Source organism: Microcaecilia unicolor, chromosome 3, assembly GCF_901765095.1.
Source record: "Microcaecilia unicolor chromosome 3, aMicUni1.1, whole genome shotgun sequence".
In the NCBI taxonomy this organism is placed as follows: Eukaryota; Metazoa; Chordata; class Amphibia; order Gymnophiona; family Siphonopidae; genus Microcaecilia; species Microcaecilia unicolor.
Genome location: NC_044033.1, coordinates 259,402,128 through 259,424,950, shown reverse-complemented (window position 1 = coordinate 259,424,950; position 22,823 = coordinate 259,402,128). Strand labels below are relative to the sequence as shown.

General features: G+C 46.1%; 1 protein-coding gene across 2 annotated transcripts in view; it reads right to left on the bottom strand.

The window, feature by feature from the left end:
- Positions 1-1,733: 1,733 nt before the first annotated feature.
- Positions 1,734-22,823, bottom strand: part of RAB32 (RAB32, member RAS oncogene family) — a 189,847-nt gene continuing 168,757 nt past the window's right edge. For both annotated transcript variants that reach the window (XM_030198034.1, XM_030198033.1), the window contains exons 2-3: positions 20,726-21,006; positions 1,734-2,145 (exon numbers count right to left, since the gene is read on the bottom strand). In XM_030198034.1, coding sequence (XP_030053894.1) covers positions 1,996-2,145; positions 20,726-21,006 — 431 coding nt within the window. In that variant the 3' untranslated portion in view covers positions 1,734-1,995. The remainder of the gene's footprint in view (positions 2,146-20,725; positions 21,007-22,823) is intronic.

Sequence of the window (22,823 nt, the reverse complement as noted above, 5' to 3'; positions counted from 1 at the left end):
TTGGACATCTCCTCTGAAAAATAACTCGCATGCAATTATGCCCCTTGGCAATATTGAATTGGGTTTTTTTAACGACTCAATGGTATTAAGATATATGTTTGTGTTTATTGATACTGTTCAGAGTCTGCATTTATCTAATGAAAGGAGGACAGCTTAGGAAGCTTATTATGAACCTACTAAGTCAGTCCAATAAAAAAGCTTGATCTTCAACTTGTGTGAAAGCTTTATTTCTACCGTACCTCTAAACATTGTTTCATTAAACATACACAGTATTAGAACTGAAGAATATATTTCATAAAAAAAAAGATTACTGAAATATACGTGATATAAAAGTATAGTTTACAAATAGCTGTTTCACCTCTATAGAACTTGTTGAAGATGTGCAGTACAATCATTTCAAAAGGTGGCAATTTCAGTGTATGCAGGGTTCGTGTTGGAATCCAGTTTCAACCGCTAATTAGAAATCTATTCCTTTTTAAGATGCTAGTTTTGACAGTTACATCGGCTGATTTCCTGTTAGGTAATTAAACAACTAAGAAATGAACATATTTGCATGCTAACAGTAATTGCTTGATATGGAGTGTCTGAGGTTTTGAAAATAGACCTACTACTGTGCAAGATCAGTGTGAGGAAATTACCTGTGACATCCTATATTCCTAATTAGGGTGGAGCTTCAAAAGGCAAAAATGGACTAGGTAACAGTACCAACATGTTCATTAAAACTTGTTCTACAAAACAATTACAATACTTTAATTGGTGCATTCTTTTCCTTGGTGAACATAGTGCTTGTGAAAGGTGCCTGATGGACAGCACTAGAAACTGAAGTCCTCTCTACTTATTCACAGAATGGTTGCAGCATAGGCAGTGGGAGTGCAAGCTTCTGAACAATTACCCTGTGTGTTTCAGATCCTGCCCAGGAGGAGACATCTCGAAGAACAAGAGGGTCATTTAGTCTATGCCTGAGAAACCTTTTGACTTATGCTCAGAGTGCCTACAAGATACCAATTAATGCTGAATTGTGATAGCAAATAGTATTTCTTGTGATGTGAACATGTTTCATAAGAACTGAACTGAGATCACCAAATCATTTCATGTAGATCATCTTGGGCTGTTTCTGAATCTCTGCAAAGAGGAAAAAGGCTCAGTCCCTCCAGGTCACTGTCAATCTTCAGAATCTTCCAAGTCAGTAAGGATATCAGTTTTCACACACTATATAGGAGCTCATTTTCAAAGCAATTAGACTTACAAAGTTCCATAGGTTACTATGGAACTTTGCAAGTCTAAATGCTTTGAAAATATGCTATGTATGTGTATTCTATTAACTTTAGTGTTTGCACCTGCTCAGAATTCTGAAATCCAACACATGGAGAAAAACATGTATAGAAACAAAATTAGATCAAAACTGCTTCTGCAGTCATTCGACCAAACTAATAGCATAATTGCAGCAAATTTATTTTACATGTTTTGATCACTAAATCTTGCTACATCAGAGGAGAAGTTATTAGTTTTAATTTTGATGTCACAATGTGGCTGTCTTCCAAGTTAGTGATACGCTTGGATGACATTATGATTTGCATAAAAATGCCCCAAGATGTCTTATAATCTTGAAACTAGAGTGTTACTGGGGTTTTTTTTTTCAAGTACTTGGATACCTCACAACCAATTCACCTGTCATGAATTTACATAAGGCTCAACAGTTTTTAAAACGTGTTTAGGTCTGAAGATGGTTTTTCTTTTTAAAGGAATGAAAGCAAAGCCTTATTTTACTATTGGTGTCTAGTTTGTCAAGAAACACAGATGCATAATTCAAACATACAAAAATTTAACCCAAAATATCATATGTAAACTTGAGCAACAAGAAAAAGGACCCCAATTAGTCCTTTCCCCTCACAACCTAAATTAACCTTAGGCAGCACCGTAGCAGCAGTCTTGGTCGTTGATGAGCCGACTCCTGAAAAACGTCTTGCGGCAGACATGGAAATAGTCTGATTTGCATTAACAACACTGTGATTTACTCTCTGCCTGCAAAGCTGCCTGGTCCAGTTTTACTGTGCCCACATCATTCTCTTCAGCATGGAAGCTTTTGTAGTTTGAAAGAATATGTTCTACCAATGATCTAGCTGCTTCATCTATGTTGATGTTATCCTGGAAAGAGAAAAACATACTTTAGCTGTACATTTTTGGTTTACAGATTAGGCAACATTAACATTTCCCTAAAATACAAATAAAAGAATTAAAATGTTTCACATAAATAAATTGGCTTAATACAATATCCTAGCATTTAAAGAAAGGCACACCACTGTATTTTTATTTTATTATTTTTTTTGCATGCTTTGTAAATTAGATACTTTTATATTATTCCATTTGCATCAAATGATATTTTCATTGACTTACCAATAGTGTTGTTTTGAGAGCATAAACATTTATTAATGTTCTTGACTTTAAAAGCTTTGCAATTTTACATTACTCTCCTTTTGGAATTAGCAAAAATGTACATTTAAACACTTTTGACACTTCACTGATTTCATACCAGGACTTGGTACTTAAACTTTGGATTTTATTTACTAAGCCACAGTAAACTAGTGCCATGGGAAATTACTTATCTGTGGTACCTCAGTCCCATGTTGGATTCATTTACAGTGGGGGAAATAAGTATTTGATCCCTTGCTGATTTTGTAAGTTTGCCCACTGACAAAGACATGAGCAGCCCATAATTGAAGGGTAGGTTATTGGTAACAGTGAGAGATAGCACATCACAAATTAAATCCGGAAAATCACATTGTGGAAAGTATATGAATTTATTTGCATTCTGCAGAGGGAAATAAGTATTTGATCCCCCACCAACCAGTAAGAGATCTGGCCCCTACAGACCAGGTAGATGCTCCAAATCAACTCGTTACCTGCATGACAGACAGCTGTCGGCAATGGTCACCTGTATGAAAGACACCTGTCCACAGACTCAGTGAATCAGTCAGACTCTAACCTCTACAAAATGGCCAAGAGCAAGGAGCTGTCTAAGGATGTCAGGGACAAGATCATACACCTGCACAAGGCTGGAATGGGCTACAAAACCATCAGTAAGACGCTGGGCGAGAAGGAGACAACTGTTGGTGCCATAGTAAGAAAATGGAAGAAGTACAAAATGACTGTCAATCGACAAAGATCTGGGGCTCCACGCAAAATCTCACCTCGTGGGGTATCCTTGATCATGAGGAAGGTTAGAAATCAGCCTACAACTACAAGGGGGGAACTTGTCAATGATCTCAAGGCAGCTGGGACCACTGTCACCACGAAAACCATTGGTAACACATTACGACATAACGGATTGCAATCCTGCAGTGCCCGCAAGGTCCCCCTGCTCCGGAAGGCACATGTGACGGCCCGTCTGAAGTTTGCCAGTGAACACCTGGATGATGCCGAGAGTGATTGGGAGAAGGTGCTGTGGTCAGATGAGACAAAAATTGAGCTCTTTGGCATGAACTCAACTCGCCGTGTTTGGAGGAAGAGAAATGCTGCCTATGACCCAAAGAACACCGTCCCCACTGTCAAGCATGGAGGTGGAAATGTTATGTTTTGGGGGTGTTTCTCTGCTAAGGGCACAGGACTACTTCACCGCATCAATGGGAGAATGGATGGGGCCATGTACCGTACAATTCTGAGTGACAACCTCCTTCCCTCCGCCAGGGCCTTAAAATGGGTCGTGGCTGGGTCTTCCAGCACGACAATGACCCAAAACATACAGCCAAGGCAACAAAGGAGTGGCTCAGGAAGAAGCACATTAGGGTCATGGAGTGGCCTAGCCAGTCACCAGACCTTAATCCCATTGAAAACTTATGGAGGGAGCTGAAGATGCGAGTTGCCAAGCGACAACCCAGAACTCTTAATGATTTAGAGATGATCTGCAAAGAGGAGTGGACCAAAATTCCTCCTGACATGTGTGCAAACCTCATCATCAACTACAGAAGACGTCTGACCGCTGTGCTTGCCAACAAGGGTTTTGCCACCAAGTATTAGGTCTTGTTTGCCAGAGGGATTAAATACTTATTTCCCTCTGCAGAATGCAAATAAATTCATATACTTTCCACAATGTGATTTTCCGGATTTAATTTGTGATGTGCTATCTCTCACTGTTACCAATAACCTACCCTTCAATTATGGGCTGCTCATGTCTTTGTCAGTGGGCAAACTTACAAAATCAGCAAGGGATCAAATACTTATTTCCCCCACTGTATCTGCAGTAAATCTTTGTTTTTTTCTTTTTGCATTGCTGCAGTCAGGAATAATGCACCACAAAGGCAGCAGGCCTCAAATCAGGCTATCTATCAAAGGAGCTGGTCTATGATAGCAACACTTGCCCCACAAACCCCATCCCTTGTCAAAATTCTCAACATCTGAATCCCAACTGTCCAATCCCTAACACAATCCCTTGTCAATATTGACTTCTTCCCCTGACTCCTAACCTGTGATTCCTTTACAAAATAATCTCCCCTAATTGCCACACACCTTGCATCCTCTCCTGGTATTTACCAGGGTCTCCCTGGTAAATACCTACCTAGGGGTAGGTGTGATCCCTAGGCACTCCTCAAAACTGACACCCCAGTCCTCTGGTGGTAGAAATAAGACCAATGCCAGGCAGACTTCTATGGGCTGGGTCCTGTAAATGGCAAAAACAGATCAGGATCATGGCTGGGGTGGGTTTCGACGATAACTCCAGTAGTTGGGAAGTAGGACTGGTAGGCAGACCTCTACTGTCTTTGCCCCATTGGCAGGGAGAGACAGTGATTAAGTATACCAATGTTTAATCATGGAAACGTGGAACCTGTGCAGAGTGCCAAAGTCAACTCTGGCCACCTTGTTGGGCAGATTCGATGGACTGTGCAGGTCTTTATCTGCTGACACTTACTATGTTACCACCATCTTGAAATCAGGGAGCTGCTGGGGCAGAACACCTGGAGATCATTTCTGCACCCCAATACCTACCACAGAGGCCCACAGTAGGTAGTAGGAGAGGGTATGGGAGATTCTTTTTTTAAAGCACTGGTCCCTTTTAAGTTGCTCCCAGAGAGGAAAGATGCTATTGACATAATACAGTATAAAAAAAATAGGGCCCTATGTTTGCCTATGGTAAGCTTTAATTAAGGAATTGCTCCAGTCACTAGGAAGGGCTACAAAAAAAAAGTTTGATTAAGATAATGCAGGACCCTGAAAAACCACAGTCGTTTGGCTATTCTTAAAGTCACCCATATGAAAAACTTGTGACAAATACACATCATTAAAAAAAATTACTTCAAAATAATACAAAAATGGAGCTGAGATAGTTACCTAATAGAGTTAATACACAGCAGGGGCGTAGCTACGGGTGGGCCTGGGTGGGACCAGGCCCACCCAATTTCAGCTCAGGCCCACCCAGCTGATCTCGCCAGACTTGCAGCAGCGGCGAACTGGCGGGCGGCGGCACTAAAAGCATAAAGCAGCGAAGCTCTTCGAGTCCGTCCTTCGCTTTCTGTTTCCTGCCCTCTCAGCGTCCCGCCCGCCCGAAAGGAAATGACATCAAAGGAAGGCGGGACGCTGAGAGGGCAGGAAACGGAAAGCGAAGGACGGACTCGAAGCGCTTCGCTGCTTTATGCTTTTAGTGCCGCCGCCCGCCAGTTCGCCGCTGCAACTCCAGAAGGAAGCCATTTTTTAAAAATCTGTTTCTACTCCCCTGCGCAGCCGTCGCCATTCACTTAAAGCACAGCAAGCAAACCAGTGAGCTGCTGTGCTGTCTGCATCCACGTTGTCTTCTTTATTCAGCAGAGCAGAGGGTGGTGAGCAGAGGGAAGGATGGGACTGGGAGGGGTAGTGAGCTGAGGGAAGGCGCAGAAGATGGATGGGACTGGGAGGGGTGGTAAGTACAGAGTATGGGGAATGGGGGACTAATGAAGTGGGTGAAAGATGGGGAGGAATTTAGGAGACTGGGTAAGGGAGAGACAGAGGGGGGAATGGGAGTGCTGGAGAGGGAATGAGAGGGAGGTGGTCAAAGGGGAGAAAGGAGCATCGATGGACATGGATGGGAGGACAAGGACCAGGGAGAGAGGAGAAATTGCTGGACATGGAGGGGAGGGCAGGGGAGAGAGGAGAATTGCTGGATATGGATGGATAGATGAATGGAGGGCAGGGGAGTTGCTGGACATGGGTGGATAGAGGGGAGGGCAGGGGAGAGGAGAGTTGTTGGACATAGGTGGATGGAGGGGAGGGTAGAAGAGAGTTGCTGGACATGGATGGAAGGAAGGGCAGTGGAGAGAGGATGGTTGCTGGATATGGGTGGATGGAGGGGAGGGTAGAAGAGAGTTGCTGGACATGGATGGAAGGAAGGGCAGTGGAGAGAGGATGGTTGCTGGACATGGGTGGATGGAGGGGAGGGCAGAGAGAGAATTGTTGGACATGGATGGAGGGAAAGGAAAGGAAGGGAAGACAGGAAGGAGATGCACATGGATGGAGGGGAGAAAGAAGAAGAAATTCTGGACATGGATGGAGGGGAGGGAAGACAGTGAAAGGAGATGCACATGGATGGAGGGAAAGGGAGAGAGAAGAAATGCTGACATGGATGGAGGGGAGGGAAGAGAGAGGAAGGATATATGAGGGAAAAGGAAGAGAGGAGAAAAACAGCACATGGATGGAGAAAATAGGCAGAAGCTGGATCCACTGGACAGTCAAGTCTGCAGAGGACCCAGCTTTTACTTACGGATGTAGAGCAAGAAATGAAGAAGAAAGGAGGACAGTAAAGAAATAAATGGAAAGGAAGCTCTGGAAACGGAGTTAAGAGGACAGATAGCAGCAGAATCAGATACTGGGCCAGCATGATCAGAAAAACAAAGTCACCAGACAACAAAGGTAGAAAAAAAAATCATTTTATTTTCATTATAGTGTTTGGAATATGTCCACTTTGAGAATCAGGTGCTCAACATTAAAAGTTTATATTTATTTATGGCATATTATCCCACATTAAACATGAATTAGATTGGAACCTGGGATCATTTAATTTTTTTTTTCCTGGAGAGAGTAATGCATTGCCTCCCCCCCCCCCCCCCAGGCTCTCTCCCCGGCTATAGCCAGCTCTGCAATTTTGAGGGGGGGGGGGGCGCAGAGGTGGACCGGGGAGAGAGCCTGTTGTTAAACATTTACCAGCAAACCACTGTCTAGTGCCCACCCATCCAACCTGTTGGCCCACCCAAAAATTGACTTCTGGCTACGCCACTGATACACAGTGGTGTCTCTAGACAGAAACATTTGGGGTGGCAATGGGGGGGGGGCAGGGGGGACAGGCTAAGCCAAAATGACATTTCCACACATCATGCCCACCCCCACCTTTAAATTAGCAATTTAAGACACCAGGACATTCTATGCATAAAGAACCCCCTTCTCCTCCAAGCTAGTTTCAGCTACCAGGTAAAATTGCTATTATAAATTGATGGCATCATTCAACAAATTCTGTGTGGGAGTGAAGTCTGGATTCTCTACAGGACTGGACAGAATCTCAGTATAAACCCTGCATCTCCAGTTCTGTATCACAAATTCCATATTCCCCATCAAGGGAGGTTTTCCCCCTTACAACAGCATACACTCCTTCCGCTGCCAGACTCTTTGTTTAAAGCAGACAGTTTTTGTTTGTGTGGTGACTCTACAGGATGTAGCGTCACTAGTCTTGAGCATTTTCTTATTTTGCATGACCTTTGCCCCTGAGACTACTTGCAAATAGGTCCAGACACTGCAAACCAACACACAAATCTGCAAAGACATTCAACACCTATATAGCAAACTTAGCCAAACCATAACAGCCCCAACCCAACTATGAAAAAACAGTGCTATAATTATTACACTGGGTCCTAGAGCACCAATATACCTACTATTGGGAAACTAAAACAAACTGTACTGTTGCGAATTCCTACACACGTTAGCATAATCCTTCACCTCGGTTGCACATGCAGAACATGGACAGATCCTCACATAATACAAAATAGGGAGCCACAAAAAACATGCAGACAAAATTAGAAATGAAGACCACTCTCCTTCACCCAAGAAAGCCAGACTCTATAAGCAGTGTAATACTAGTAAAAGAGAAAACAGAAATGCATTTTCTCCTGTGCTCTGCAAAATACAAAAATAGAAAAGATGTACATTTCCCAAAGCAGACATAGCCCAATACTTAAAAAGTATTAAATATTATTTTTCTTTTCTACCTTCATTGTTTGGGCATTTTTGTTTTTCTAATTGGGCTGGTCCCAGTCTCTTTTCCACTTTCCTTGTGTCAGTCTTCTCCATTATTTTCCAGGTTTGCCTTTCCATTTCTTCTCTTTCCTTCCTTTCTTTATCTGTCTTTGATCTTTTTTTAATGCCCCTTCCCCCTACTTTTCCCTTCTCTGTATATCCAACCAATTGACTTTACCCTCATTCTCTCTGCCTCTAGTCCTTGCCTCCTTTTCATGTCTCATCTACCTACTGGCTTTTCCCATTTCTTTCTCATGTCCTCTCCAATACTCCCATTACCCCCTCTGGTTCTCTCCTTCCCCAGACTTATTTCCCCCTGCCATCTTTTACCTACTCCCTAGTCCCTCATTTCCATCCTCTGTACCCATCCTCTCAGCCCTCACCTACCCTTCACCGCCTCTCATCCCTTCATCAGTCCCAGTTCTATCCTTGTCTCTCCTCTTTTCCCTTGCCTACAGGCCATTCTTCTCTAACCCATCTCCTATTGCCTTGCTTTCACCATTTTTTAATCACATTTCAGCCCTCACTCAACCCCTTCAGAGACCCATCCCCTTCCCTCCTCCTTGGTATCCTCATCCCTTTTCAATGCCTCTGATCCTCTCTCCATTCTTCCAGGCCATTCATAATATCATTTCTCAATTTTTCCCCACATTTCATCCCCTTTCTCTTACCCCACATTTCATACCCTCACTCATTCTCCCACTCCTATCTACCAATTCCCAACTACATACTATCATCTCAAAAGTCCCATCTTCTACTCTGCTCCCCCTCCTCCCTTCCCAGTCTCATCCATTTTCTACTCTGTTCCACTTCTCCCTGCCACTTTATAATTCCAACCATCTTCTGCTCATTTCAGGGTATCTTGTCCATTTGATATTTTTTCTCTCTCCGTGTACACCATTATTCCCTCTGTGTCCTCATCTGTCCTGTCCAGCATCTCCCTTCTGTCTGTCCCTCCCCCTGCATCCAGTTTCCCTCCTCTCTTCCCCTTCTCCTGAACAACACCCCCCCCCCCCCCCCCCATGGCAGCCACTGCTCGCCTGCCCTCTTCCCCATGGTACCTCTCTCTCACTCTCTGTAGGCCCTGCATCTTCCCCCCCACCCCAGGTCCATTCTTCCCTCTGCTCATGCTCCCCATCCCAGCATCTCTCTCTCCACCTCTGTGGGTCCAGCATCTCTCTTCCCTCTCCCCACCCCCTGCCTGCAAGCTATCATCTCTCCTTTCCCTGATATGACATATCTGTCCATCCCTCCCCCCTGCAATCTGGCATCTCTCTCTCCATCATTTCTTTTCCCCTTCCTCCTGCCACCACATGGGTGTGGCATCTCTATCTCTCACTCGGCCCCCACACAATTCAATAACTCTCCTGCACACCCACCTGGACCAACATGTCTCCCCTGTCCCTTTCCAGGAACAGCAGGAGACAAGGCTGCCTCGATGGCCCGGTGCTGCTAGAAGAGACTGAAGCATAGGTGGCAGGGAAGAAAGGGAGAGAGATACCAGACAGCACATGTTGGGGTGGGGGTGGGGGGAATCCTGGACATGTACACACATACTGAAACTCAGGTAGCAGTGGGGTGGCAAGCCATTTTTTGTGGGATGACGCCACCCTATAGTGTCACCTATGTTAATCTAATCTAATCCCCAATTCTCCCTGTAGGCTACCGTATGAAGACACTCCCAGGTTTCAAAAGGAGAACAAGGAAAATCCAAATAAAGAAAAAAAAAACTTACAATGCTTACATCCAAGTGAACAGCCTATCCAAAATCAAAAAACATTTTAAGTTGCAACCTGAACGAAGATTGTTAATTATTATTATTACATTATTTTATTTCACTTCTGATATCCCGCAAATGCCCCAGATTTCAATGAGGTTTCCAAACTAGAAATCTGGGCATACCCAGATACAATCCTTGAACAAAATTTAATTATTGGATAACACATACCTTAGAAAATAAAAAAAAAAAAAAAAAAAAAAAAGACCGTTGGTGATTTACAGAAACATCCATAATAGGAGCATCATTCTAAGATTTACAGGTAATAGATTCCACCATTTGGCCGCTTGAAATTGGAAGGTAGTAGAAAGCCCAGATTTGCATACAGTTTTTTTTCAGGATATGACGCTCTAGGTAACACCTTGTCATTCTAAATCTATTAAAATCTAAGAAAATCAAATTTTTCATGTAATCCGGAGCTTCACCATAAAGCATAAAAAAAGCAAACACATAACTTAAAAATAGATCTCATTTCCACAGGAAGCAAGTGCAATTTTATAAATAGAGGGGTGTAACTCTCTCATATTTTGACTCTGAGAATATCAGTCTAGCTCATGTGTTCTGTAACATCTGTAAATACTTTCAAACAGTAACTCCAAAACCTACATATAGAAGGTTGCAGTAGTCAATTTATGGTAAAACCAAAGTCTGAACTACAACCCTAAAATGTTCCTGTTTAAAACATTTTCTAATCCATCTTAATTGCCAAAAAACTCTTCTGATAATATTCTTACCATGGAAATCAAAAGTCAAGAATCAACCAACTGTAATCCCTAACTTTTCAAATGATACTCCAATTTAAAAACCTGGTTATCCACTATTAATTATAGACAAGATCTATATTATACATTGTTCCTAGCAATACAAATTTAGTTTTGTCTTTCTTTGATTTTAAATGATGTGCACAAGTCCACTGATGTACCACTTGTACACTCTTTTCTACAATAATGGAGATATTCCCAATAGATGCAGCAAATGGGATATAAATTGTTATACCATCTGCATATATGAAACAAGCTCCTAATTCTGACAGAACCTGACCTAAGGATGACATTAAAATGCTAAACAAGATAGGTGATAGGGGAGAACCTTGCAGAACCCCGCAATATGCTTTCCATTCCTCAAAGAACTTTATTCATTTTAACTTTATAAGATCTTAACAAGAGGAAATTCAAAAGCCATCTACTAACTTTATCTCCTACTCCTATACTTTGCAGAGTTTCCATTATCCTACTATATAAATGAAGGCTGACCGACGTGCTGTGCATCGCATGCATCACTTCACGTGTCTCTCCCAACATGCCCTGCATGCGCAGAACAGCACAGCTGTTCTGCGCATGCATCACCACATTGTAACAGATCTGACAGCAGCGCGGTTATCCGCTGCTGGCTTCACAGAGAAGAGACTAAAGGAAAACGAGCTTCAGTGCCTTTTAGCAGCAGAAACAAGACCCCCAGGGACAGATCTGTGCCTCTCCTCGATCAGTTTCTCTCTCTTCCCCCTCTCCTCTTTCTCCTTCCCTCCTTACCAGGCTCGGCCTACTCCTCTCTCGCAGAACAGAATTCTGGTTACTGATCAACACAACAGCATACTGTTCATTTTGGCAGCCAATGACAACATTAACCAGATGGCCACCTTTCTCTACAGATAGACAGAGGGGAGAGGGGAGAGGGGAGGCGGTGGTCTGTGGCTCTCTCTCTCTCACCTTACGGTGTTTCTCCTTGAAAGGCAGTGCCAACCAGGGCATGTCCCGCACGAAGTCCTGCCATTGCTCTGGATCCTGGTCGGACGACACGAAGACCACCTCCACGTTGGGGCCGTGCTCCGACTGGCGGAAGCGGCTGTAGAAATTGGCCAGGCTGCTGCAGAGCTGACGGCACGGGGCACTCGCACTACAGCCACAGAAAAGCCCGAGCAAGGAGAGGCCAGAGCCTGAATGTCCACCTCCGCCCAATCGGCGTTCACCAGTTTCTCCCCGAGCGCCTCCAGCACGAAGCCCGAACCCGACATTCTGCCACCCGGCCAACGCCGGCTCTCCGCAGCCGCTAAGCTAACCCACCCGTGGGGGAGGACCACTGAACGGCACCTCCCCCAGCCAATGGGCGCAGGTGCCAGCACTGCCCCACACTCCCATTGGCCTCCAACCACTGAGGGGCATCAGGCCCCGCCCCATTGAAAGTCCTCTAGCCAATGAAAACATCCGCTTGCTTGCACCATTTCACTTGGCTTCGGTACAGCAATGGGCTTCAGTGGTGTCCCCCTCGCATCGTTGAAACTTCTTTAGCCAATGATACAGCCCCGGCGTTCCTCTATCCGTCCAAATTGGCTCCAGCTTGGTGAAAGGATGGTCCTCTTTCCTCACAGAATACCTGCCGATGTACTCATCGCCATGCTGACTCCCTTTTAGCTGCCGATTTGGAGGTCTCTCTCTCCCTCTCCCGCCCTCCCTCCCTCTCTCTCTCCCTCCCTCTCTCTCCATTTACACTCTGACTAACTGAAGACATATGGGACCTACAATGACGGTATAAACAAAAGGAGGAAAGCACAGAAATAAAAAAAAAAACTTGCCCGTTTTAATGGGCTTAACTACTAGTTATGCTATAATCGACCAAATCAAAAGCGTTAGAAAGATTGAACTACTATAATAAGGACCTGTTTGCCCTCACTTACATACATTATACATAAGTTCTAATTTCAGATATGAGTATCTGAAATTAGCTGTTGGGAGGTCTGGGGATATCTAATTTCTAACCTCTTAGGGGCCCAAAACGGGTTCCACTCCCAGCGCACGCCATTTCCAGCGTTAGTGGAAATATTTAAAAAAAAGAGTAGTTACTTACCTGTAACAGGTGTTCTCCGAAGACAGCAGGCAATATATTCTCACAGATGGGTGACGTCACGTCGGCCCGGAGGACTTTCTAGCAAAGTCCACAACAAAATCAAAAAATGTCCCCCGTCGCGCGGGCGGATGCAGTGCGCATGCGCGTGTCCGTTTTCCCGCCCGTCGCGCGGGCACATTCCTCAGTTAATTTACAAGAATTAGAGGAATACAACTCCAAAGGGGAGGTGGGAGGGTTGTGAGAATATATTGCCTGCTGTCTTCGAAGAACACCTGTTACAGGTAAGTAACTACTCTTTCTCCAAAGACAAGCAGGCCAATATTCTCACAGATGGGTATCCCTAGCCCCCAGGCTCACTCAACATAACAAAGAATGGTCAATTGGGTCCCGCAACGGCGAGGACAAAAACAAAATTGACCTGAAACCAAACACAACTAACTGAGAGTGCAGCCTGGAACAGAATAAAAATGGGCCTAGGGGGGTGGAGTTGGATTCTAAACCCCAAACAGACTCTGCAGCACCGACTGCCCAAACCGACTGTCGCGTCGGCTATGCTGCTGAAGGCAGTAATGTGATGTGAATGTGTGGATTGAAGACCACGTCGCAGCTTTGCAAATCTCTTCTATGGTGGCTGACTTTAGATGAGCCAGTGACGCCGCCATGGCTCTAACATTATGAGCCGTGACATGGCCATCCAAAGTCAGCCCAGCTTGGGCGTAAGAGAAGGAAATGCAATCTGCTAGCCAATTAGAAATGGTGCGTTTTCCGACAGCAACTCCCCTCTTATTGGGATTAAAAGAAATAAACAGATGGGCGGACTGTCTGAAGGGGCGTGTCCGCTCCACGTAACAGGCCAGTGCTCTTTTACAGTCCAAAGTGTGCAACTTGCTTTCGCCCGGGCTCGTGTGAGGAAGGGGAAAAAATGTTGGCAAGACAATTGACTGGTTCAGAAGGAACTCCGACACCACCTTCGGTAGAAACTTTGGGTGCGTGCGGAGAACTACTCTGTCATGATGAAAGACAAGGAATGGTGCATGAACTACCAGGGCTTGAAGCTCACTGACCCTACGAGCTGAAGTAACAGCCACCAAGAAAATGACCTTCAAGGTCAAGTACTTCAGATGACAGGAAGCCAGTGGCTCGAAAGGAGTTGTCATCAGCTGGGTGAGAACGACATTGAGATCCCATGGCACTGGAGAAGGTTTGACAGGGGGCTTTGACAAAAACAAACCTCTCATGAAACGCATGACTAAAGGCTGTCCAGAGATAGGCAAGCCATCAACATGTGAATGATAAGCACTGATTGCGCTAAGATGAACCTTGACCGAGTTGGTCTTAAGACCAGACTCGGATAAATGCAGAAGGTACTCAAGCAAGGTCTGTGCAGGACAAGAGAAAGGATCTAGACCGTTGCTGTCACACCAGACGGCAAACCTCCTCCATTTAAAAGAGTAACACCTATGTGTGGAATCTTTTCTGGAAGCAAACAGAACTCTGGAGACACCCTCAGAGAGACCAAAGGAGGCAACCTCTATGCTCGCAACATCCAGGCCGTGAGAGCTAGAGACCGGAGGTTGGGATGTAGAAGCGCCCCCTCATTCTGAGTAATGAGGGTCGGAAAACAGTCCAATCTCCATGGCTCTTCTGAAGAAAGTTCCAGAAGAAGGGGAAACCATATCTGACGGGGCCAAAAGGGCGCTATCAGAATCATGGTTCCCTGGTCTTGCTTGAGTTTCAGGAGAGTCTTCCCCACTAAAGGGATGGCAGGATACGCATATAGGAGTCCTGTCCCCCAAAAAAGGAGGAAGGCATCCGACGCTAGTCTGCCGTGGGCCTGAAGTCTGGAACAGAATTGAGGAACCTTGTGAGTGTCCTGGGAAGCAAAAAGATCTATCGATGGAGTGCCCCAAACTCGAAAGATCTTTTTGGCAATAGTCATGTTCAAGGACCACTCGTGAGGCCGCATAACTCTGCTCAGCCTGTCGGCCAGACTGTTGTTTACACCGGCTAGATAAGTGGCTTGGAGAAACATTCTGTTTTGATATGCCCATAGCCACATCTGCACGGCCTCCTGACACAGAGGACGAGATCCGGTACCCCTTTGCTTGTTGGTGTAATACATTGCCACCTGACTGTCTGTCTGAATGAGGACAATTTTGTTGGCTAGCCGATCTCTGAAGGCCTTCAGGGCGTTCCAGATCGCTCGCAATTCCAGGAGATTGATCTGGAGATGCCTCTCCTGAAGAGACCAAGCTCCTTGAGTGTGAAGCCCATCTACATGCGCTCCCCACCCGAGGAGGGATGCATCCGTCATCAGCACTTTTTGGGGCTGAGGAATTTGGAATGGGCGTCCCAAGACCAGATTGGATCGAATGGTCCACCAATTGAGGGAGTTGCGAAAATTGATGGACAGCTGGACAACATCCTCTAGATTCCCCGTGGCCTGAAACCACTGAGAAGCTAGGGTCCATTGAGCAGATCTCATGTGTAAACGTGCCATGGGTGTCACATGAACTGTGGAGGCCATGTGGCCAAGCAATCACAACATCTGCCGAGCTGTGATCTGCTGAGATGCTTGCACTTTGGAAACCAGAGACAGAAGTCTGTCCGCTCTGGGTCCTGGGAGATAAGCGCAAGCTGTCTTTGTGCACAACAGAGCTCCTATGAATTCCAATTTTTGAGCTGGGACGAGATGGGACTTGGGATAATTGATGACAAACCCCAGCATCTCTAGCACCTGAATAGTCATCCGCATGGACTGCAAAGTTTCTTGCGGGGAGGTGTTCTTCACCAGCCAATCGTCCAGATAAGGGAACACATGCACTCCCAGTCTGCATAGCGACGCTGCCACAACAGCCAGGCACTTTGTAAATACCCTGGGTGCAGACGCCAAGCCAAAAGGCAAAACACAGTACTGAAAGTGCTGCGATCCCAGCCGAAATCGAAGATACTTCCTGTGAGTTGGAAGTATCGATATGTGAGTGTAAGCGTCCTTCAAGTCCAGAGAGCATAGCCAATCGTTTTCCTGAATCATGGGAAGAAGGGTGCCCAGGGAAAGCATCCTGAACTTTTCTCGGACCAGGAATTTGTTCAGGGCCCTTAGGTCTAGGATGGGACGCATCCCCCCTGTTTTCTTTTCCACAAGGAAGTACCTGGAATAGAATCCCAGCCCTTCTTGCCCTGGTGGAACGGGCTCGACCGCATTGGCGCTGAGAAGGGCGGAGAGTTCCTCTGCAAGTACCTGCTTGTGGTAGGAGCTGAAAGACTGAGCTCCTGGTGGGCAATTTGGAGGTTCGGAAATCAAATTGAGAGCGTACCCATACCGGACTATTTGGAGAACCCACCGATCGGAGGTTAAGAGAGGCCACCTTTGGTGAAAAACTTTTAACCTCCCTCCGACCGGCAGATCTTTCGGCACAGGTACTTTGATTTCGGCTATGCTCTGCTGGAGCCAGTCAAAAACCCGTCCCTGGTTTTTGCTGGGGAGCTGCAGGGGCCTGCTTCGGTGCCCGCTGCTGACGAGAGCGAGCGGGCTGGGGTCGAGCCTGAACCGGCTGACGGGAATAAGAAGTGTACTTTCGGTTCCTAGATACGAAAGGAGCACTTCTTCTTCCCTTAAAAAACTTCCTAGCAGTGGAAGTGGTTGCAGAAGGCGCCCGGCGGGAGAGAGAATCCATAGCGTTGTCACGCTGGTAGAGATGATCAATCATCTCTTCTACCTTCTCTCCAAAAAGGTGATCCCCCCGGCATGGGATATCTGCTATCTTCCGCTGAGTTCGTTCCTCCAGGTTAGAGGCACGCAGCCATGAGAGCCTGCGCATCGCTATACCTTGAGCAGAGAAGCGAGATACCACATCGCAAGTGTCAAAAATGCCCCTGGACAGGAACTTGCGACACGCCTTCTGCTGCCTGATCACTTGATGAAAGGGTTCGGCTTTCTCCTCTGGGAGTGTATCTACCAAACTCTCAAGTTGCCTCACAGAGTTCCGCAAATGAATACTCGTGTAGAGTTGGTACGACTGGATCTTGGCAGCGAGCAGACCAGCCTGATACGCCTTTCTCCCAAAAGAGTCCAGAGTCCCAAACTCCCGCCCCGGGGGCGCCGAGGAAAAGCTCCTGGAACTCTTGGCTCTTCTGAGAGCGGAATCCACCACCGCTGAATCATGGGACAATTGAGCCCGCATGAGGCTGGGTTCCCCATGGATCCGGTATTGGGACTCAACTTTTTTAGGGACGGTTGGGCAAGAAAAAGGCTTCTCCCAGTTCCTCAGCATAAGTTCCTTGAGAGTCTCATGAAAAGGAACTGTGGCAGAAGATGAAGGTGGAGATGGATAGTCCAGAACCTCAAGCATTTTGGCTCTGGGCTCATCCACAATTTCCATGGGAAAGGGGATGGCCTCAGACATCTCCCGAACAAAAGATGAAAAAGACAAGCTCTCGGGAGGAGACAGCTGTCTCTGTGGCGAGGGAGTGGAGTCAGATGGAATGCCTTGAGAATCCTCGCCAGAGAACTACCCATGCACTCCATCATCATCCTCAGATGAGGTATTGTCAGATGGGGCTAAAAGCTCAGACAGAGCCGCCCGGATCTGAGCCCGTCTCGACGAAGAGGCTTGACGGCCTCTATGACGATGCCGAGAAGTTGACGGTCCCTGAGACTCCGGAGAAGCTTCCTGCCCCGATGTCTCGGGAGAGCCAACTCGGGAAGTCAAAGACACCGGCGCCGGAGGCGGCACCGGTGAGACAGACCTCACCACAGACTGAAGGCCTGATGCAGAAACATCCGGCACCGGCAATGCCGATACCTCCGACGCCGTCGGCACCGGTGCCTCTGAAATCATCGACACCGGCACCGCCGACGCCGTCGGCACCGACAACCTCGATGCCGACTGCCACTGCTGCATCATGTCCATAAAAAATGGGAACATGGCCTGCATACGCTCATCCAGAGTTGCTGTCGGAAGATGCTGAGGGGTTGGTTGAGGCATTGGAGGCAAAGTCTGCTGAGGTTGGGGAGTGGGGACTCGGCTGCCAATGACCCCACGCGTCGGAACCTCAGTAATAGAGGGAGAGCAGTCCTCTCGGCACCGACGCTTCTCGGGTATCGAATGTATCGATGACCCGGAGCTCCCGGTGCCGTGACGCGAAGGAGACCGACGACGATGCCTCTTGGCCTTCGCCCGACGCATGTCGTCGAGACTCCTCGGCACCGGAGAAGAGGACGTGGAATCCACATGTCTCTTCGGGGCCGGGTCCGACGCAGGACGGTCCCGGGGGAGTCTGCAAAGCAGGAGGTGCCGAGGCGGGTGGACACCCACTTCGAAGATATCGTCCTCGACGGCACCGACTTCACCGGCGCCGACTTAGACGACGTCGACGACGCCGAAGCACCGGGCCCAAAAATCTTCTCTCTCTGGGCGTCTCGAGAGAGCAGTGTCCGCTTTTTCATGGCGAGACACAATTTGCAGCTCTCCGAGCGGTGGTCCGGCCCAAGGCACTGAATACACCACGAGTGTGTGTCAGTGCCGGAGATGGCCCGATGACAGCGGGCACAAGGCTTGAAGCCGCTGGGCGTCTTCGTTGACATCTCGGGAAAAACTGTCCCTGCCAAATCAAAAGACGCGATTGTGTCGTTAAAAAGAGGACACAAGACAAAAAGGGAAAATAACCCGAACGAGCGATTTAAATAAAATCGCAGGCTAAAAGAAAGGAAACTTAATAAATGAAAAAATACTAAAACAATAGTAAGGATACTTTTGTTCTTTTTTTCTTTCACGAATCTTCACCTCCGGGCACAGCAACACGAAGACGAAAGTCGAGCTCCGTGTCACCTCAGACGCGGAGAAGAAAAAACTGAGGAATGTGCCCGCGCGACAGGCGGGAAAACGGACGCGCGCATGCGCACTGCATCCGCCCGCGCGACGGGGGACATTTTTTTATTTTGTTGTGGACTTTGCTAGAAAGTCCTCCGGGCCGACGTGAAGTCACCCATCTGTGAGAATATTGGCCTGCTTGTCTTTGGAGAAATATATTTCCACAGGAGTTTACCCGGTGGTAATTAGGCAGTGTTGCATTCTGCCTGATTACTGCCGGGTTAGTGCGAGAGCCCTTACCCCCCCCCCCCCCCCCCAAATAACCACGTGGCAAGTGCAAACTTTACTACACAGCCATTTCATTTTTGGTTCTTTTCACCCGCTGCGATAAAAGGGGCCTTGGGGCGTGGGAAAAACAGCCACCATTGCTAGCACAGGGCCCCTTTTACTGCAGCTTAGTAAAAGAGCCCCCTAGTGGCCAAAAGGCCAACAACAGGAAGGGAACAAAAAATATAGTCCCTAGGCGTAGTAACAAAAGCTGTCTTCGTTTCTCTGGAAACCTCATGAAAAAAAATCTGTATTTTTCTATTATAGAACAACTAGCCGTTGAGCCCGTAAAAACGGGCTAGTAAAGGAAAGGGGGGGGGGTTGAAAGCCCCTTCCTGTTGCTGCTGCAAGCCCCCCCCCCCCCCCGAGTCACCGCCACCCCTCCATCCGGCCCGGGCCCTCGCTCCGCTATTGAAACAGCGAGGGAACGCAGCACACAGCTCTGCTCTGCTGCCGTCGGCCTTCCTTCTTCTTCTCTGCCTGTGTCCTGCCCTCGTGTGCTGCGTTCCCTCGCTGTTTCAATAGCGGAGCAAGGGCCCGGCCGGGTGGAGGGTGGGGGGAGCGTTAGCGACGACGGTTTTGTCCCTCGCAAATGCGCAGTAGAGACCCTCTCTGTTCCGCCCCCATTATCACGTATTGACGAGGGGGCGGGGCAGAGAGGGTCTCTACTGCGCATTTGCGAGTGAGTACGACACTCACCATTTATATGTTTGATTTTGATAATATTTAAAGTAAGCTCTTAATAGGTAGTCCCTATCAGTAGATAAAGCCAGTGAACATTGAACTGATTTTATATGGACTATATGTTTCCTTTCCTTTCAAAGGGAAAGGACACTTTAAAGAAATGAGCCATCACATAGAGGCAAAAACTACTGGGCCACAGTACATTCCTGGAATCTCTCACATGTCCACCTTGATTAGAATTATGTGCTTCCACTTTGAAAATGACCCCAGGAAAACTATATGCTCATATTTATACCTGATCTTTGAAATACACACATTTTCAGGGTTAATGTATGCTCATATATTCAAATTTTCAAACATATATATGTAATTATGCAAGTACAAACCCTTTCCTGGGACTATTCAGCTATACAGAATGGATGTAGATTAAATTCACCTGCATATCAAGCAACCAATTTCACAGAAGCCCATTTCTACAATTAAGTTATGGTTTTAAGTGCAAAAATGACCCTTCCTGCTGCCAGATTATATACAACTTTTATTTACTTTATTTTCAATACTCCTACTCTACAGGAGCCATGTTCCTGAACTAGAGAGCTATACGGGAATGGGGATCACAGGAATCCTGCAGGGATGGAGGAAGTTGCTGCAGGATTCCTGCTGTGATGGAAGAAGTTGCCCTGGGATTCCCATAGAAGTGTAATCAACATCTCTGGTGATACCAGAATGAGGCTTGGAATGCACCGAAAGAGGCAATTGGAGCCCCAGACTGAAGCTTGGAACACTCATTGGTTGAACAGTGAACAAAACCCCCCAAAATGTGAGAGGCTGTTGGGGTTGGGAAGAAATGGAGGACTACAAGAGAGTAATAGCATTAATTCTTGTGGGTACAGGTGGGGATAGAGGAGATTAATTGTGGGGAGGGTGGGGATAAATGCATGTTGGTGGGAATGGGTTAGATTCCAGTGGGGACAGGTGGAGATGGGTGAAATTTCTTATGCAACTCTCTACCCTGAACCTCTTTTCAGACTCTCACCTTTGCAGATGTTTCAAACCATCCAACAAAGCCACTTTCTTTGCAGAACTGGTCCAGATGAGAATGGGTCTGGCGGCTTGTTTCTTTATTTTGGTCACATTTATTGGCAAGAAGAATTGCAGGAATGGGGCCTCCATTTGGCAGATGTACTTTGCTATCCAGGTCATGTTTCCATTTAGAAACCGCCTCAAACGTGGAGCTTCTTGACACATCAAAGACAACAAATGCCCCCAGCGCTTCCTTGTAGTACACTCTCGTCATGTTGCCAAACCGCTCCTGTCCTGAAATATAGAAAACATTTAAAATGGTGAATTCCTTGAGCCATTACTGAAGGAAAATTTTTTTTCAAGTTAAACTGGGCAGGTATACCACTGTTTGAAATATTCAACAAATGCTGACAAAAAAATGATTTTATTAGCAAGGCAAATAACTTTTGAATGAGAGGAATTAAAAACAGATTCAGATGGTAGTTTTATTTTAGGTGCAATTTTATAACTACTGACACTGATAAAAACTATGTATATACATTTCACTCTGCAGACTTTGCAAGATTTTAAAAGTAGAAGTAGGCACATGATTTAAAGTTTGATTTCCATTTTTTCTCTCCAGGAATAGTGGTCCACTAACATGGTCCAATGCTCTAGGGGCCATCTTTAAGGCCCAGAGGTACAATAAGTGCCACAAGACCTGGATACCCTCTACAACCACCATCACCCCCCCCCCCCCCAAGTTATTTCTCAGACCACATCTCCCACTATCAGGAAGACCTACCAGGACCTACTGGGGGGAAGGAGTTCCCTGGTGTCTAGTATGTGGTGCAGGAATGATCCCCAGTTGCTCCTGCCCCATAGGACTTTGGGTACAAAATAGTGTCAGCCAACCCCTAGTTGGAGTGTCATGTTATCATCACCAGGAGTGAAGTTGCTAAATAAGTGCAACAGTTATGGTAATACTGTGAGACTACCACTAGGAGTAAACCTGGTGCTATTTTGAATCAGGCCCCAACTGATAACTCCTGCCCCACCTGCTCAACACTAGGGAAACTTTGTTACATTCTGAGGTGGTGTCTTCAGGGGCTAAATGCCCATTCTGGGAGTCTAGGTAGAGGGGTTGCTAGTGTGATTGCAAGTTGTGTTTTCTTGTACTGTGGGAGTTACTGAGTAACTGCAGGTTCATGACTCCTATGGTAAAATTAAATTGTAAAATTACCACAGCTTAGTAAAACTTTCTCCCTAAATTTGTTACAGCCAAATTATTAATCAGTTTATTATAATGTAGTACATTTGTAAAAGCAGCAATGTGCCAAATTCAAAAAGGTTTGCTATGCTTTTGTGTCCCTCGATCTCAGTGGCTCTCAAAGCAGTCCCTAGACACACAACTCCTAATCATGTTTTCATGATATCTACCAAGAATATTCCTGAAATAGATGTATATACAGTGGAGGCAGTGCATGCAAATCTCTTCTACATATTCATTGTGGATGTCCTGATAACCTGAATGGCTGTGTTCTGAGGACTCAGCCAAGAACCACTGCTCTGTGTAATACATCTGATTGCGTTAAAACTGAGTTACTTGAACAAACCAAGCAAACAAAGGGCATTTTTTAGAATAGTCTTGTGCCTTGAAGATGGGTAACATGGCAAACAAACAACTTGCTTAAATACAAGTGGGCTTGACCAGACAGACAGGAAAAAAAACGATTTGTTAAAGTAGACTAACTTTTGCAATGAATGAAAATAAGTTTTAACTATTTATTTATTTATTTATTTAATTAGATTTTGCTCACAGTCTGTTCTAAGACTGCTAGTCTTATCTTTAAGAGAATAGAAATGTCATACTGGGCCAGACCAAGTGTCCATCAAGAGCAGCATCCTGTCCTCAACATTGGTTAATCCAATTTTCAAACAGATGTTTTAACCGCTTTCAAAATATTAAAGACCACCACTTAGAGACTAGAAGGAAATGAAAATAAATGTATATACCTAGACTTCACTAAGGGGGTCTTTTGCTAAGGTGCACTAGCGTTTTTAGCTCACAGTACAAATCAGCTGGCGCTAAACACGGAGATGCCCATAGGAATATAATGGGTGTCTCAGAG